We start from the raw sequence: 19,367 nt of genomic DNA on the forward strand, positions 1-19,367 counted from the left end.
GTACTGTCAGTGGAAGTGAGAGTGAAGTTTAGTGGGGTTGATTTTCGGGTAGGTGAGAAGAGTAGCAGTTTGGTTTTCTTGGGGTTAAGGAGCAGGCAACGGTGTGAAAACCATTGTTCTACAGTGTTAAAAGCATTTTGGGTAAGAGACTGGAGTTCAGTTTGTGAGGTAGCTGTGCAGATTATAGTAGAATCATCTGCATATTGAATGCAGGTAGTGTTTGGGATAGCTGATTGCAGGTCATTAATAAAGATGGAAAATAGAAGTGGGCCCAAGATAGAGCCTTGTGGCACTCCTAAAGAGATAGGAAGGAGATCAGATAGTGAATTTTTCCAGAGTACTGCTTGCTGACGGTTTTCTAGGTAAGAAGTAAACCAAGTTATGGAAGGAGGATCAAGTGAGAAAAAATTCAGTATGTGAAGAAGAAGTTTGTGATTAACCATGTCGAAAGCTTTAGATAAGTCAATGAAGACTGCAGATGATAGATTATTTTTGTTGCAGTTATAGTTGATGGAGTTTGTGAAAGAGAGTAATGCAGTGGTGGTACTGTGGGAAGGTCTGAATCCATGCTGACAATTAGCGAGTAGGTTGTTGTGGAGAAGGTGGGTAAGTAATTGTTTATGGATACATTTTTCCATGATTTTAGCAATAGGTGATAGTAGTGCTATGGGGCGAAAGTTAGAGAAGTCATTGGAGTTTATATATAAAATCAAGGGAAATGTCAGCAGGAAGGAAAATGAGCAAAGTAGTAAAGGAAGAAATATATTAAACAAAGACAGAGGGATTAAGAGGAAAATAAGTAGGGCTGGAGTTAGTTACAGGAGTGACCAAACAACTTAAGGCACAAGGCAGGGGTTTTAGACAGGTAAGACTGAAAAGAAACAAACAAAACAATAGGGCAGAGCCATGTAAAGAGTAAGAAAAGGCAGACTAAATTCAATAGGGAACATATAAGAAAAAAGGAAAAAGTCAGAAGAACTGTGAGGATAAGTCAGTGGTAGGACTGCACAAGGAAGCAAGACGGGGGGTCATTAAAAAGCAAAAACTGGATATGTGTGTTTGGAGAAACTGATATTTGTGCCAGCTGTTTGGGAGCAGAATGACGATTAAAGAAATCAAATGAGAGATCACAGGTGTGTTAAGGGCAAATAAACTACAGAAAAATAAGAATACAATTTAACTGTAACCTCAGGCTGAGATTGTAATCATCTGTCCTTTTGCAGTTTTACCTTTTATTCACTGTTATGCAGTCTTGGAGTTGGAATATTTATAGATGTGGGAGTGTGGGGGTCCTGGGGGGGGGGCTTACCCTTCACTGAAGTATTGTTTTTCTCATTTTTTAAGTTTGTTGGGTATGGAGACAATTTTTTTTTCACAGACTGGATTCTGAATAGTGGCCCCATGATTAATTTCATATATTCATACAAACAGTGCTTCCAGGCAGTTGAGTGGTTATCATACTTATTAATGGTCTGTAGCTAGAATTGTGACAGATGTACATTTGGTAGGTACTATATACTTCATAAACCTTCTGGCTACACAAGGAACTGGAATAACTGACTGTTGTCAGAGACTTGCTGAGGTCACACCTTGTATACAGAATGTAGTAAAGACGTATACAACAGCAATGACATCCTCAGAATAAGGGTGTGCTCACACGATGTGTGTGTGTGTGTGTGTTTGTGTGTGTGTGTGTGTGTGTGTGTGTGTGTGTGTGTGTGTGTGTGTGTGTGTGTGTGTGTGTGTGTGTGTGTGTGTGTGTGATTGTCACTGTATGCAGCATATGCTACCACACTATATCAAATAAGCATGACACTTACAAGAAGAACTCTAAAACAGCCATTTCCCAGAATGCCTAAACATGATTGATCAAATGTCAGAAACACTGACTTCTAATTCTTGTGATTCCTCACAGCCCCATGTCTGAAGCTGTACATTTTGCTTAAAAGGAGGTACTCTGTATGTTCTGGCACCCTGTTACTTAATTCTAGAATACCTGATCGTTAAGGCATTTGAAAGGTATGTGTGTGTATGTGTGTGTGTATGTGTGTGTGTGTGTGTGTGTGTGTGTGTGTGTGTGTGTGTGTGTGTGTGTGTGTGTGTGTGTGTGTGTGTGTGTGTGTAATATTTATACAATAAAATGTACTTAATATTCAAAAATGTACACCCTGATTAGACAGGCCAGTCAGGGTACCCATAGTAAATCACGCAGCCCCATGGAAAGAAGTCCAGGTCCAAAAATAATCTCCGCTCTATTAAATGTAAAATGTAAATATTAAAATTAAGTACCCATCCTCCCATATAATATAGGTTCCTAGGTTGGTACTGGGCTATCTGCCCGAAGGCATATATTAGCCCAGCCACGTTGTGTGGTATTCACCGCCCCTTTAGTAGTTCCCTAGACCCTTGTACTAGCAGCTAGTACCCATGGCCCCTATCTAGTAGTGCTGTTGGTGTGATCCCCGGTGTGAAATTTCTGTTACCCATCCACTCATCAAGGTTCCTCTTGAAGAGTGATAGTGAGGGGCTCTGTCTTATGTGGATATGTGCGAAACATGTAAAATAAAAGACTTTTTAACATTGAGGATAACCGCTGTAATGTTTAGTAACAAGTAGCTATGTGGAAAAAATAAGCATCAAAGCTATTGGCTACAATGAACCATATATAAAGAAAAAAGAAAAACATAAACAGAGATAAAATTCAGGTGTCACCATACACTTGCTGAATGCATACACAGTACATTGTTTAGTTCCCCAACCACAAGAAAAGATGGCCATGTATAATCACAATAACCCACTTCTGGATATGGATGTCTTAGGATTTACCAACTCTTGGCTTTGTTTGAGCACTCAAGCTTCAGCTCATACAAAATAATGACATATATACACTTGATAAGTACAGCACACCTCATAAACCCAGGGTACACCCTCATGACAAGATTGTGAAATTTAATGCAGGAAACTCCCCTTGGTTATATACCTAACATCTAGTAGCTATTTTTTCAAAGATGGGAAAATCTGGTATAGCTAATCGAAAATCAACTGATAAAATGTTATTAGCTTTTTCTGAGTGAGACTGCAGAACTGCAAGGATAGGGACATTTTCCATCAAATGACACTCTGGATATAGGTTCATAGGTTGGTACTAGGCTATCTGCCCAAAGGCATTTATAAGCATAGCCAGAATGTGTTGGCTTTCACCCCCCCCCCCTTAGATTAGTTCCCTGTGCCTCTGTCCAGCAGAGCCACTGAAGTGATTCCCGAGATAAACTTTCTGTTTCCCATCCACTCGTCAAGGTTTCTTTTGAAGAGTGTTAGCGAGGAGCTCTGCCTAATGTAGATTGGAATCATGTTCCAAAGCATGGGAAGTCTCTGGGACAGGAATCTATCCCTCCAGCACGTCCTATTTATTGTTGTGGTGAGGTTTAGATCCCTAGAGTGTGTGGCTCGAGGGGATAAGGTTGTCTTTAGGTGGAGCATGTCCATCAATTCTGTCAGGCAGAGATCACCTCTGAGTAGGCGGTATGCAACCGAGTACAACTAGAGTTTCTTCAATTGAGCTGCATAGGGCATCTGTTTGAGGCCAGTTGATCCTCTTGGTGAGGTACATTTGTGGTCTTTCCAGCTGTTGCAGATGTCTTGTAAGGTACATCCCAAATGGGGCGTTGTACTCTATGATGGGTCTGATGAGTGATGAGTAGAGGGGCACAATGACCTCTTTTGATCTGGATGCGAACCCTTTTGTGATTAGGTAGGCCACGTAGAAGGATTTTCTAACCACTTTGGCAATGTGATTATCAAAGGTGAGATTACTATCTACTTGGGTCCCCAGATCCCCTATTATGTCTTCCGTATTTAGGGGACTACCACCTATGTGATAGTTTGCGGGTACTTTGTTTTTTCCAAAGGGGATGATTATGCACTTTTTGCCATTTAGCTTGAGGCCAGGATTTTGACACCAGGTATCCGTCTCAGTGAGACCCTTTTGGAGGATGTCTGTGTCAGCCGGAGAGTCAATTATAGCCCCTAGTTTGCAGTCATCTGTGAACTTGGTCAGCCATAGTCCTTCTGTGCTTGCCTGTACCTCTGAGAAGTATATGCCAAACATAGGGGTCCTAGGACTGTGCCCTGGGGAATGCCACTTGTAACCGGTTTAGAGTCAGACCTAGCTCCTGCAACTCTCACCATGTGGGTTCTGTCCATGAGCCAGTTGGCAACCCATCTTGTGACGTAGGAGTTTATTTTCAGGCTGGTGAACTTGTCTATAATACCAGAATGGGGAATGGTGCCAAAGGCCTTAGGGAGGTCTAGGTAGGCTGTGTGTACCACCTTTCCCTCATCTATAGCCTTGGTAACTTTCTCAAAGAAGTCCACCAGGTTTAGGAGGCATGATCTTCCCTTAACAAAGCCAAACTGGGTAGAGTCCAGTGTTTGGAGGTTCCCAATGTCTCTGTTAATGAGTTCCATGTTAATGCGCTCCATAGCCTTGCAGACCAAGCTAGTCAGGCTTATAGGGAAATAGTTCCCGGGGTCTGTTGTGGCTTCACCTTTGTGGAGTGGAATAACTGTTGCTGTGCATCACTCTAACGGTATGTAGCCTGTGGAGAGGCTGAGTTTGAACAGTGTGTTTAGGTGAGGGGTTAGTTCGTCTTTGAGTTCGTGTAGGACGCAGCCTAGGACTTCGTCTGGTCCCATTGATGCTGTGTTTTTGGCTTTGGAGAGGGCTGTTTCAACTTGAATGTCTGTGATTTCAGGGACTCCACATTCTTCTGGTATGGTTATGGGCCCTTAAAGGGGTGAGAGGGGGGAGAAGTTTGAGCTGAACCTGTCAGCCAGGATGTTGGCAATATCAGTCGGTTCACTGTATTTTGTGCCATTCTGCACTAACTCCGAGCAGATCTGAGCATTGCCACTTAGATTCTTGACATAGCTAAATAATGCCTTGTGGTTATCTTTGGAGTCCTTGGCAATTTTTCTTTCAAAGCTCGCCTTGGATGATTTTATGAGGGATCGTAGTTTCTTGCTGATACTGATCAGGGATGTCTTCCCTTCTTGGGATTTTACTCTTTTCTGTACTAGTTTCCTCCTTCTATTGTATAGCTTGGCAGGAGTCCACCAGACTGGTTTCCTTTTATTGGAGGAGTGAGTCTTAGTTTTGCTTGGGATGACATGATCCTTGCATTCTTGTAGCTGCCCGTAGAATGCATTAGTAAAGGATTTTTCAGCTTGGACAGTGTTATCCTTCAGCATGGGGGCTTTGAAACTTTCCACCTCAGTCTTAAGTAACGTGAAGTTTGCTTTTGAAAAGTTTTTCACGGTGGTTTTATTGTCCAGAGGTGGGGGCAGAATATGGATATCCAAAGTGATTTGTTTATGGTCAGATCTAACCAGCGAGGGGTTGACCTCTGGTGTGGAACACCGGTCGCCCATGTTGGTGATGACCAGGTCCAATATGTTGTCACCTCTGGTGGGAGTGTTGACCAGTTGAACCAGGGTGTTTGAGTTTATAAATTCTAGTAAAAGTTGGGCAAAGGAGTTAGTACTTGAATAGTTCTTCCAGTTAATGTTTGGGTAATTGAAATCACCCAATATTAGGGTGTTTGGTAGGACCTTTATGTTTCCCAGTGTTTCCAGAAATGTGGAATGGGGGTCCTGGGACATGATGGGTGATCTGTAGCAAGCTACAATTTGAATTGCAGTTTTGCCCATTGTTAGTTGCACATGGATGATCTCTGAAGCATCGTGCAGTGCCACTAACCTGGAGGTGTGGGTATTCTTGATGAATATGGATACGCCCCCGCCTTTTGTATTTCGGTTTGGGTTCTGTGGCCAAAATGTATGGCATGAGTTGTAGCCTGGTAGTGCATTGGTGCTCTCTGGAACCTTAAACCAGGTTTCTGTTACTGCACATATATCAATTTTCTCCATACTGAGGAGTGCCTCGAGTGCATGCATTTTGAGGTTTAGACTTCTGGCATTGAGTAGCATTACCCTCAGTTTTTTGTTACTTGTGCTATTTATGGTGGTGGGTTTGTCTTTTGAGCCTTGCCTAAAAAAGGCACTATGGGGGTGGCAAGAGCCTTGGCCAATATTCGAAAGCCTAAGGGTGACATGTGCAAGCTGTCTCTAGCGAAGCAGCATGGCTTGTAGAGCATGTCATCCCAGGCGGACAGACACTGAAATTGATAACTTTTTCTTTATACCATGGTATAATTCTTGGTGAGGGCAGGATGCTACTCAGGGTCAGGGTCATACCGGTCTGGGCTACATGATCAGAGAGCTCTTCCATGTCTGTCTTCATGTAGTCCAGGGAGGTATGGCTCAGGTCATTCACACCAACATGGACAATGACAGAGTCATATTTGTACTTGTTCTGGAGTGACCTGAGTGCTTGTGTTATGTGGCAGATCCTGGCACCCCACAGGCAGCTAACAGTAACCTTCTCCTTATTCAGCCTAGTGAGTGGGACGTCAGTGTGCCTGACTACAGAGTCACCTATTACTAGTATGTTGGGTATGTTATTTTGCCTTAAGGGCTGTGATTGCATGGTTTGTGTTGGGGGGGATGGGGGGGTGGAGGTTGCTTAGATGATTGCTTTGTAGATCTCTGTTGGTTTTGCAGATTTTTATTTAGAGCTTCCGAGTATGTTTTTATGTATTTACATGTGTTTTTTGCCAGTGCTGGTTTAATGGGTCTATGTAAGACTGGTGGTGTGATGCAAGTATTTCCCTTCTCCTCTTGACTATCTGATCCAGTCTTGGGTTGAGAGAGCTTAGCCTCTAGTTTGGCTGTATAACTGCATCTCTCACATGTATTAATGTTTGGTGGTAGGAGGAGGGGGTTGTCTGTGTACATTAGGCAGTTGTAACATTACCTCAAAATGCCCAGATTCACCAGTTGGACTGGAGAGTACACCTGAAACTGCCCTTTGGACATGCCTAGATAGGTACAGTGAACTGTTTTACTGGATGGCTGGTAAGGTCAAATAGAGAGCCTTGTCCTTCTGTACAGTATAGGAAGGTCTAGTGCTAGGGTTTATAAGTGCTTGCTATAAGTTATGAGCAAGTGCCGGGCTGAGAAATGAATGGCTTGAGTGCTTAAGTTGAAAGTTTGTCTAGTTCCAAGAGAAAAATTGAAGAGGAGACTTTGTGGAGCTGGGAATAGTTTTACCCTAGCTAACTGGCGCTGCCCGGCCTGCAAAATGGTATTTATAGCAGGGAAATGAAAGAGATAGAAATTAGCCCAAAATGGCCAATATACTACTAATTTCTGGGCTGGAACCACTCCTCCAGTGACAGATAGGCTGCACAAAGCTCCCCTCTCTCACAGGTGAACAGAGAAACTTCCTTCTATCCAAGTAAGGTATGGGCAAACACAGATATTTTAACACAGCCCTGAATTCAGCACTAACCTGAAAACTGGACTATACTAGCTTAGAAAGGCGGGAAGCAAGTATATCATCATTATACATGCCAGCAAGTGTTTGCTTGTAAAATCTAATGTGGGAAACATCAACATTCTGTATAACAGTGATGGCAGAAAGCTGATGAGAGTTTATATTTTAACTTGATGTTGCTAAGTGTATGATAGTTAGCTGTATGCTAAAATGCACCATCAGCCAAAAGGAAATGACTAATACAGAACATAAAAGGGAGTTTTCCCTTACTCCCAAAAGTGGGACAACCCAGAGCTGATTTTATTAAGTAAATGGTAAAACAGAGAAGTGACCGCCCACCCTTGTATAAGAAGAGTGGATGGAGTCTTTGGCCACAGTAGAAAACTAAATTCAGCCATTTTGGCTTTGTCATGTTTTTTTTTTTTTTTTTGGTAGTACAGTTCATTTGTCTGGCACAGGACCAGCTGAAAGTGATGCAATGTTACTTCATTCTCTAGACCATAAAACAGCCTTTGTAATTCAGATTTGGTTCCCTGGCATAAAAGCGTTGGTGGCTTTTGTTAAAGTCTTTCTGGATTTATACAGTTGAAGTAAGTAGATAAGAGATGAATAATTAAAAAATATTGCACATGTAATATTGAACTCTATTAAAACTGATTTATGTTCTTGCCCAAGAAAACTGGGAATAAAATAAATAGGCAAAAGCTTGGCCAGTGTTAAACATGATTAAGTGAAGAAGAGAAAAACGTATCACAAAAAATTATGTACTCATTAGATTTGGAATCTGCATTGCTCATTGGCTACACATCTCATTGTGAATTGTGTTTTGCAGGCTCCTTTTGCAGAATTGTATTTACTGCCTAGAACAGAGCATGATGGACGAAGTGTGGATTCGCAGCTGTACACACCAGAACAGCAACACAATATTCTAGATTACTACAAGGCCTATGGATCTCCTAAGCTACAGAAAAACTTGAACCCTCAGAAAGCACACACAAGAAATGCTGAAGTATCAACAGACTATGGAAGTTATACATCCAGGTGTCCAGAGGAGGAAGATCATCTCCACAAGTGGAGGGAGAAGAGAAATGATAGTACTCCAGTGCAGCACTTTAAGAATGAAGATGAACAAGTTCAGAGTTATAGGAGTCACCAGGAAGAATTTGCTCAGATACCAAAACGAGGTGTGTATTTTTAGCATTATAAAGTAACATTCAGTGGAAATGACTAATGATTTAACAAGATGTTAAACATGTTTGTGTTTGATATATTTAAGGATATCAGCTGTAGTCCCAGAGACATTTGGAAGCAAAAATATTGATGCTTCTCATCTGCAATGTCCTCTATCATCCTTATATTTTAATGTGGTTCATTCTTTTAGCTGGCACTTTGATGTTTTTTTTTTTAAACCACAAAGTACACAGTGGCTTATATTTCTGTCATACTACATAGTGTAATTCAAGTACTGGTTGGTTGTGTGTTTGTAAAAATTCAAACAACCATACCTACATACATACATATAAATATTTTCATGTTTGGGCAATATTGCACTTCTAGCTTGCCAGTATACCAAAACAGTAACTCCCCATTATAAGTGTCCAAATTGTTCTTACAAAGATCTAAACTAGAAATTGCTTGAATATAATTTGGTAGTCTACTCCAGGTATCAGCTATCCTCTTAAGATTATAAGTCCATGAATCATGAAACTTCCTTGGATCTTAGCTTTTCCATGCAGGCTATGTTTTAAATTAAAGAAAGGGCTTTGTTATACGAAAACAACCAGCCGAAGATAGTTTGGACTTTTAATAATATTACACTTTTTAATGAATATTTTGGTGACCAGACCATGACATAGCAAAACAAAATGAAACTGAACTTTGCTGTACTCTTGCTGTACTTCATTGGAATTCAGACGTAGCATTTATTTATTATTTATTATTTATTGACATTTGTTGACCAGGAAAGTCCACTGAGTCAGAAACCCATTTTCAGTGGAGGCCCAGGGGAAAAGCTCCACAAAATGATTACAAGCAAAGTTACAGAGATAAAACAGACACATTCTAATACAAAGGTTTGAAGCTGAGGAATAATGAGATATATATGTGAAAAAAAAAGTCAGTTATCTATGGTTTGTTTGTCTTTTTGGCTTTTCCCGGTTAGGGGTTGCCACAGCGGAACTTAAGTCCGCTAATGATTGGCAGTCGATTTTTATGGTGCCGAGTTGCCAGCCCAACACCCAACCTTCAGCGAAGGCACGCCCATTCACGCATGTCTTTCGGAGGCCACTCGACCGCAGGGAGAACACGCAGACTCCACACAGATGGTACTCCAGCCAAGAATCGAACAGGAGAACCTCTTGCTGTGAGGCAACAACGCTACTGCTGTACCACTGCGGCTACAGTTATCTACGGTATAGCAATACAAAAAACATAGCAGCACACAACTCATGCTCAACTTTTTTTTAACACTTTATTGAGTTTGTGTAACTAGTAATTGGTTATAGCAATTAATGTTTAATTGCAGATTTCATTAGAGATAGAAAATAAAAAGAATAAGGCTATTTTATGGGGTCTGGTATTAAGGGCACATAAACATATGGGGTTATTAAGGTAATGGCTTTTTAGAGAAGATTTGAAAGCTTTATGGGAATCTAACATAGTAATTGTTGTTGGTAGAGCATTCCATAGTTTAGCTATGGTATAGGAATACAGGCTTTGTTCTGCTCTTTTGTTTGGTTTTGATACAATTAAGTTGTTTATTTGTGGACCATGTATTCTTAGAGGAGATGTAGGACTGAAGGGTGGACAATAGTGCAAGGCATTTCTCTGGGCTATATACTAGTTTGTGAGCAAGAGTTATTTGGGTGTAGCGAAGGTATTGGGGGAATCCATACCAATTCAGCTCTTTGACAGCTTGGCAGTGGTGGGTTTGGTGTTGAAGGCTGGTGGCAAATTTTGCAATTTTTTTAGTAGCAGCATTGTAGTTTATTAAGAAGGGAGGAGTGAAGGTTTGTGAAAATGGGAGTACCACAGAGGAGGGAGAAAAGTAGCAGTGTGTTGGCCAGCATCTCAGCTTTTGTGTTACTTTATTAATTATTTTGACTTGATATGCTGACCGGCTTCAACTCCAGTTGTTTTTGTAGCCACCACAACTGGGTCAACCCACGTATCTCTCTCTCTATGCCATCCCATAACAGCTGCACAAAATTCTGGAAGACATGCCTGCCCTAGTGCTGGCTGTGGTTACTGTATGGCATTTCATTCTTAGATAACCTAATTGTTTGCTGAGTCAAGATCAATATTTTATAAATCATCAAATTGCAGTTTATTGTTGCCAAATAAAATTTGTGACAATCCAACTGCTAACCAAAGGAAATAATTTACATTATAGTAAATCGTACATAACAATATTATGCTACATGCAACACCCTTTTAACTAGACTGGTAACCTCACATCTCTGGGGTGAAAGCAATATAACAAAAAAATTCTTTATAGTTTCTGGTTGTTGAGTACTGTTACTATTTCCTCAGGCAAATCCTCACACATCCCAACACTTCCAAAGCTTCCACTGCACATTTCCAATTCATACTTCAGCAGAATCCAATCAACTTTGGCAATTACAAAATAACTTGTCAGAATAATCCAGTTCAAATTTCCCTTCCTCACACTCTCCCCAAGGCACAGCCAAACCCATCTTACTTTCTGGACCTGTTAGACCTTTACCCTGTTAAAAATGTCAAAAGAAACCCACCAAATAATCTGTATGACCCACAAAAAGAAACTATATTTTCAAAAAAATACATGATCTGAGTAGGTAGGGACAAATAAATATTTCAATAAGGAATATATGAGCATTTAAAACAAAATAGCATTCTGCTTCAGCAGATATCATCATAAAAATGATGACAGCAGAACAGTGAGCTTGAACATGCAAAATGGACAAAATTACAATAAATATACAGCATTCAATAGTTATTGCATATTTCATAAAAACAATAAATCGAACTTTGAATTAACTTATAATGCATATGGTTTCTTAATAGTAAAACATAGTTTATTTCAGAGTCCCATGGTTAAATTATTACATTGTTTTTCATACAACAAAAGCTACTACCATTGCAGTTGTCTATATTTTTTTAGAAAAAGTACAAGAAAGAGTCCTCAAACTATATTGACTATTCTCCACTGATTACCTCGTATAAAAGTGTGAATCTTCCATCATTTGAGTTCCAGTCTGTACTATGGTATCCTGTCTATAATCAACTTCTAACTTAGTCTCAGACTTGTGAATGATATTTACTGTGAATCAAGAAACATTCTTACATCACCTGAGAAAAAAAAGAGCTTAAGAAGAGGAGGATAAATCAGTTTGAATGTTCTCTTTCTCATATGTTTGCCCCAGTAGTCCCTCACAGCATTGAAATACTGAGTTTACCAGTTACTAGTTTGCTCTGAAATCATGGTCAAATAGAATCTTTTTTTCATCTGCTTTACATATTTTGCCTAGTTTCCTAAGTTGGGATAAAATTTGCTCTTTCAGAAACCAGGTGTCAAACTGATAGTTTTAGATAACTTGTTAACTATTTCAGATAACAGTGAAGAAATATGATATATCTCTTTTACTTTCAGAATTTTCATCAAAAATCCAGCCCGAGTTGTAAATCTAGCCTTCATATATTTAACTCAACAACTTTTTTTTTCTTTCTGAGTTCTATATCATACACATTCTTTCTCCATGTCTTTTCCAGTTTGACTAGTTTAAATTCAGGCATTAGTTGCATGTAAATCCTTTCCACATTGTCTGTATTTTCATAGCCAAACCTCCTCAGATTTATTAGTCAACTTGCCCCAGGGTCTAAACAGAAACTCAAAGCCATACCAGTGGGGAACACATCCAAAACTTTTTTTACTATTCCATTTTCACAAAGCTCTCCCAAAGGCACATTGACCCCTTAGACTTCAAAGGTTTCAATTGTTTTAGAGCTCACATCGTAAATGTTTTCCACTTTTTGATATGTATCTCACATATAACAGATGAATTACACTTGAACTATATTTTGGTTGGTTTACTATACTCATGACAGGAATAACTGGAGAAAATCCCTTTCTTCTTGAAGCACCATGCAACTTCCTTGAAAACATTACATTTAAGCTTCAAGGTGGAGTTTTCCTTTAAGAGCTGCAACCTTTCTGTCTTTAAAAGGGCAGCCTTTTAGAACCTCCCTCTTCCACTTGTATGACACTGTTTATTCAAATGAAGTCAGAGTTGTTTTGTGTTTCAGGCTTGATACAAGTGCTACCATTATATAAAAGGAGGTGTACCTTCAGGTAATTTAACACAGACAGGATAATGCAGATTGCCATATAGTTACTGTTGTGTGTGATTACTTGTTTGTAATAAACAGTGGAATTTGCATTAGGCTGTTATAAGGCTGAGTTGACCACTTACAGCTTTATTAGGTAAACAGATCAAACTTCTCTTTATGTAGCTATGAAACACTTTTCAGGCACAATAACAACTTTAAGAAAAGGCAGTGGTTTTTATTTTATTTATTTTACATTTGTTGACCGGGCTAGTCTAACTGGATACATGTCCATTTTCAGTAGAGGCCCGGGGAGAAAAGCTCCAGGAAAACATAAAAAAACTGAATAGAGGGTTTACAGAAACAAATATAAACAGTAGTAATTGTTACATAAAAACATTAAAACCAAAAAAATTGATTAAAATTTTTTTTTTTTTTTTTTTTTACAGAAGATGAACTACTCTTAGTAAATGTAGCATAATGAAAATCGTTTAAGGGTAGTATAGTAAAGAAGGTATAATATACTTGTAAGCCTTGAATTTATATGCAAACCTTAGTATATAGAAGCATTAAAGGAAGGTTGTAGTAGATGTAGGTTGAAAGTTAGAGTCAAGAAAAAAATGTTAGAAAGCAAAAATAGGAGAGCAGTTATGTACATAAGAGGGGTAAAAGGGTGAAAGTGGACCCAAGGAAGTAGGAAGATAGAAGTGAAGGAGGTAAACAATTTAGTCAGGGTTTGTGCAGGGGCACAACCAGTGTGATTTTAGGTACATTTTGAGTCTTAGTTTAAAGAGAGACAGAGATGGTAGTAGAGTTAGATCTGTAGGTAGAAGATTCCAGTGTTTGCCAACAGTGTTTGAGAAAATGCTATCACCTGACAAGTTATTAGACTTCGTAGTACAAACAAGTAATCTACTTGAAGAGCGTAATGAAGTTAGATTAGTATAAGGGTGATAAGGTTAATAAGAATAGGAGTGTTTTTAGGTTGATAAAATATTTTGTGAGCAATGATGAGTTGGGAAAATATTAGCATGCTAGGTAATTCAAGCCAGTTGAGCTGCTTAAGATTAAGACAGTGGTGTGTCATGTATGGATTGCTGGTAGCAAACCTGGCAATATTGTTATAGGCGTGAGAAATTTTGAGGAGGTTAGTTCTTTTTAGATTAGTATAAATTGGTGAAGCATAGAGAAGCGTAGAGATTAAGTGAGAGTGGGCAATGGTGGTTCTGGCCTGAGGAGTAAGGAAAGGTTTGATTCTGTATAAGGAACCAATTTTTCTGTTCACTGATTGTATGGTGTTGTTAATATGCATATCATAGGTGAGGTTGTTGTCGATTGTGACTCCTAAAAGTTTGGTAGATTGTTCAGGAGTTATCAGGGTGCCTTTGCTAGATACAATAGAGAGATCAATAGGAGAGGACCTACTGGTAGGTGGAAATAGTAGAAGTTTAGTTTTTTTGGCATTCAAAAGAAGGCAACGTTTTAGGAACCATTCTTCAACTATGTTAAATACTTTTTGGGTTATGTAGTGGAGTTCAGAGGTGAAGTTAGCAGAGCATATAAGTGTGGAATCATCGGCATATTGAATACAGGTGGCTTCCGGGACTGCTATGTGAAGGTTGTTGATAAATAGTGAAAAAAGAAGGGGTCCTAGAATTGAGCCCTGGGGGACTCCTATGGAGACTGGTAGGAGGGATGATAGTTTATTTTGCCAGAGAACTGCTTGTTGCCTATTGTTAAGGTAAGATTTGAACCATTGAATAGCTGGGGGATCAAGAGCAAGAAGTTCAAGGGTATTTATAAGTAGGGGATGATTGACCATATCAAAAGCCTTTGACAGGTCGATGAAAAGAGCGGAAGAGAGGGTGTTGTTATTACGGTTCTTATTGATGGTATCTGTGAAGGATAGAAGGGCAGTGGTGGTGCTGTGAAATGGCCTAAAGCCATGTTGGCAAGTAGCCAAAATATTGTGTTTAATTAAGTGGTTAAGTAACTGATGGTGAATACATTTTTCCATGACTTTAGCTAAGGGTGAAAGAAGAGCTATTGGTCTGTAGTTAGAATAGTCAGTGGATTTACCACCTTTATGCAGTGGGATGATATGGGAGACCTTCCAGATTTCTGGGATGATACCTTCATTAATGGTTCTATTTAGTAGGATGGATATGGGAATGGCAATGGATTTTGCTGCTGTTTGCAGATACTCAGCAGGTAATTGGTCTGCTGAGGGGGTAGAAGGCTTAAGCTTTAGGAGGATTTTGTAGATAGAGTTAGTAGAGATAGGGTGAAATGTGAAAGTTGGTAGAGGTATAGAACTGTGGGAAGGTAGCCTCGTGTTATCAGTGGAAAGCTGACTTGCTAAGGACTGGATGGTCTCTGTAAAGTAGGTGTTAAAATTATTTGCAGTTTGAAGTGGGGTGTTTTGATCAGCATCATGAGGAGATGGTGTGCTACAGTGACCAGGTTTAAGGAGACTATTGATGCTTGACCAAAATCTCTGAGGTTACTTTTGGTGAGTTTGTTGAAGCTTACTATAGTAGTTCTTTTTGTCAGATAGCATAGCCTTTTTTGTCATATTTCTCAGTTGTCTAAAGGTTTGTCTATCAGGGGAGGTTCTGTTAGTTCTCCAATTAGGCCAAGCTTTATTTCTAAGTAGTATTTTATTCTTAGTTTCAAGTGTAAGCCATGGGGCTGGTTTGAATTTTAGTCTAATAGATCGTAAGGGTGCATGTTTATCAAGGATAGCAAGAAATTGAGAGTTAAAATATGTGACAGCTTCATCAAGTGGAAGGGTTTTTACAGGTTTCCAATTGCAAGCTCTAAGTTCATTTTGGAAGAGTTCAGGGTTGAAGTGTTTCTTAGACCGAATTGTTCTATATGTTGGAGTGATGAAGATATCATTTTTTTGTCTTATTATGTAGGTAAGCATATGATCACTAAGATCGTCTGGTAAGGTACCTGCCTTATAAGTACTTGGGTCTTTATTTGTGAGTATCCAGTCTAAGGTACTCTCTTTTTTTTGTAGGTTTGTTGATTCTGGTCATTAAGTTGATTGTTTGAGTAAAACCATGGAGATTAATATGAGTGGAGGGGTTAATGGTATTAATGGTTTTCCAGTCGTTATTAAAGTCACCTAGTACTATTGTTTCCTGTGGGTAGGTTGTAGACAGCCAACCAAGAATATCTTCAATAATTATGTTGTTATTACCAGGGGGTAAATAGAGACAAATTACATAGAGGGATTTGTTAGGGTTAATCTGCAGTTTAGAGATAAGGATTTCAGCCTTATTTTGCAAGGGTGGGATGTCATTAATAGAAGAGATCTGTAATCCATTTTTGTAAAGGAGTGCAACTCCTCCTCCCTTACGCTTTAGGCGGTCCTGCCTCAGAATGTTGTAGCCAGGAGGAATTATTTCATTATCCTTGATTCCTGGCTTTAACCATGTTTCTGTGAGGCAGAAAATGTCAATTGAGTGAGTTTCAAGTAGAGCATGAATGTGGGCAATTTTGTTGTTGATACTGCGAGTATTGAGGTGTGCTATTAGTAGGGAGTTAGTAAGTTTGTTTAGTCTAGTCTGGTTTAGGTCAGATGTGCAGTGGTTATTTAGTGAAGCTGCTATTGTAGGGCCTGGATTAGGGTGTATGTCCCCATCCCTTAAAAGATGCTTTATGGGTGAGGATATGGGGTTATGTGAGAAGTTTATCAGAAGTTTCCATTTCTTTATGTTCAGGTTCTGAAGCTTTATATGGATACATCGATGGTATTGAGGTGACAAATAACAGGGTGAGGAAATGATGTTTATGTGTTTGTGGGAGTAGACTATATTTATTGTGTTAATATGTCTTGGAGGGATGTTAGTGAGGAATAGATTGGGTTTCTCATAATGGGTGAGGAAATAGGCAGAGGTTAGGATATGTAAGAAGATAGTTAGAAGTGAAAAATTGAGAGTGGGGACTTTTGATCTAATATGCATGCTCAAGAGATTGACAATATGAAACTTCTGTTGTCTGGTAGGAAAGGGGAAGAGAAGGCCAGTTAGGAAAAGGAAGAGATCTGTAAGAAGAAAGGAGTGAAACTGGTTGGGAGTGAAACAAATAGCAGTAGAGAGTACTAGTGACAGAGTTGTAGGAGGAAGGTGTGGTTAAATGGAGGATGTAGATTGGCTAACAAAGTAGGTGGGATGAGGAAGGGGTGTGGCATTAGTAAGTATAAAGGTAGGACCACTGGGGGTGGGTTTGATTTGGGGGTAGGGTAGGGAAATGGAGTGGGCAGACACAAGTGAATGAGGAGTTGAAAGGAGACAATCAGAAATACAGGTAGCTATAGGTAAGTATGTAAGAGCAGTAGGAGGGAGGGTTTGGTAGGATGCAGGATAACCAGAAATAGGAAGGTGAAGTTTAGTGTCAGGGGTAGAATCAGGAGAGGGGTAGTGAGTGCTGAAAGGGATAAACAGAAGGAGAAATAAAGAGAGATATAATAAAATGTAGAGGCTAGACAGAGAGAGAGTGAGTGTAAAGAAAAGAATAAGGGAGAGGGATAGGAGCGCCACCTAGTGGACAACAGTAGAATAGGGGAAGGTGTAGGAAAGAATTTGCTAGTCAGGAGCTCTGGAAAATCTAGTGGAAATGAGTTGGGTCAGAGAGAGTAAAGGGTGCAGGTACTATTTGGTAGCTAGAAAAAGGAGGAGGAGGAGGGTGGGGGGAGGCTGCTGAAACTAAGTCCCAGGGTAGCTTTAGAACACTGGTAGGGCAGATATTAGAGGCCTACAGCACAATAGGTATGATTCAAATAACCTACTTTCTTCCTTCTTTAGTTAGAAAATATCAGGAAATACAGTCAGGTAGATGCAGCCAAAGCAGTTTGGTCGGGCCACAAGGTCACAAAAAAGCTTGAGGTTAAGGACAGGTTCAGGTCCATGTTGAGCCAGGAACTTAGGTGAAGGAGGAAAAGAAATGTAAGGGTAGAAACAAAGGTTAGCACAGGAAGCAGTGATACAAAGTGTAAAGACTGATATAATATATCTATACACACATTGTTAATACATTGCAATTTAGTACTTGTAGGCTAATGAACAGTGTTACAATAGATAATATGGCTACAATTAAAGAAAAAAACATTAGGCATTACATTTAAGACAAGACAGTACAGGAATGCAGACTAGGACGAAAGGACTAAGGTATTGTGAGTGAGCCTTCCAAAAAACAGCAGATAAATTAAGTTGCAATAATTTACAAAAATGTCAAACAGTACAGATTAAAAAAGCAGTCTTAGCTACACCTATAGTGTACTTAATTCGCAATTCCTGAGCAGCTATTTGTAGGGAGTGGGGATAGCAATGCACAGTGGGTAAAAATTAAATATTGTGGAGGAGCTTGGAAAGGCAAAACGGCTGTTTAGCCCCGGAATGCTTAGTGGTCAGTGTGGTAATAGTGTGAAACATCATACAATAGCTGCCGTACCCAAAGGAGGCAATTAAGAACACAAAAACAGCTTTGTTAGATATTATCAGGACAGCTACAATAGCGCTAATGCGTTCATAATGGGCACCGACACAGTGATATTTCCAAGCACTATGGCCTCATCTAGCGAGATGTAGTAGTGTAGAAATAGAATTGGTAACAGAAAAGGCTAGGATGGGTGATTTAGATTGTTTACTGAGTAAAATTAGAGATACTATGCGTGTTAAACTTCCAGTAAACTTCAGGTTTACTGACATGGACACAGTGTCTACCAGTGTACTGGAAGCTCTTATTTAATTACGTCCTAAGTGCCAGAGAAATGGCAGGAGTGAGTGGTAGATTGCCAGTCTGCCTTATTTGGGAGGAAATGGAGGGTTCTGGTGCTATCATTTCAGACTGGGGAGACCTGCTTGCAGAGCCTCACTTAAATGGGGGAAGGCTAGCCATTTTACTGTTTATTTATTTATCTAGTTTTGTTAACTGGATTACTCCTGCTAGGTGTGGTTTATTTTCAGGGATGACCTGAGGTGGTATTTATATTTATGTGGTAATTATATTTACTATGGGCAGTTTGATCAGAACTACAAGGAAGTTCCCCTACCCTTTGTGTTAAGTGCTATGCTATCACATTCATCTACCTGAGTTACTGCTAATGCAGGCAGATGGGACCCCAGTTTAAATCTCATATGAAGGACAGCACATCAGGAGTATTGTACCCCAACTTATTCTGCACTGTACTGTAGTAGAGAAACATGAATCCAAGAGGGTGGTGTAAAGATAGAACCCACAGCCTGCTTATCTTCCTGATTTCAAATGTGAGTATGCTATTTGTTAAAACACTGGCATTGATATAACAAGATGAATACAAGAATGTGCATTCCTATGCCTGCATTTGGACCCATGTTCTTCCATAACTGTGGAGATGGGGATGGAATTATGGTAAGCTCAGGATGCAAAGCTCCCACTCCTGTGGTTTGATGGTATTGCTTTATACTGTCCCTTTCTGAAATCACTTCATGGAAAACAAGTAGGTCAAGGGTAATCTGTGGGGGGGGGGGGGTAAAAGCAATTGCTACAAATTCAGCTTGCTTGTGGAAAGCTAGGATTAAAAAAAGGGGAAAAAAATAAAAATATTTAAGAAAATTGTGTTGTATCTCAACTAATTTGCATTCATGTTTTATTGTAAAATTTGCTATAACATCTGAAC

At 39.6% G+C, this 19,367-nt stretch overlaps 1 protein-coding gene across 1 annotated transcript in view; it reads left to right on the forward strand.

The window, feature by feature from the left end:
- The window catches only part of SPATA1 (spermatogenesis associated 1), a 671,358-nt gene that overhangs the window by 317,814 nt on the left and 334,177 nt on the right, over nt 1-19,367 (forward strand). The window contains exon 5 of the mRNA XM_044086829.1: nt 8,229-8,580. Within this exon, the coding sequence (XP_043942764.1) occupies nt 8,229-8,580 (352 nt within the window). The remainder of the gene's footprint in view (nt 1-8,228; nt 8,581-19,367) is intronic.

Source organism: Protopterus annectens, chromosome 10.part0 (assembly GCF_019279795.1).
Source record: "Protopterus annectens isolate FY-2018-M chromosome 10.part0, PAN1.0, whole genome shotgun sequence".
Lineage (NCBI taxonomy): Eukaryota > Metazoa > Chordata > Ceratodontiformes > Protopteridae > Protopterus > Protopterus annectens.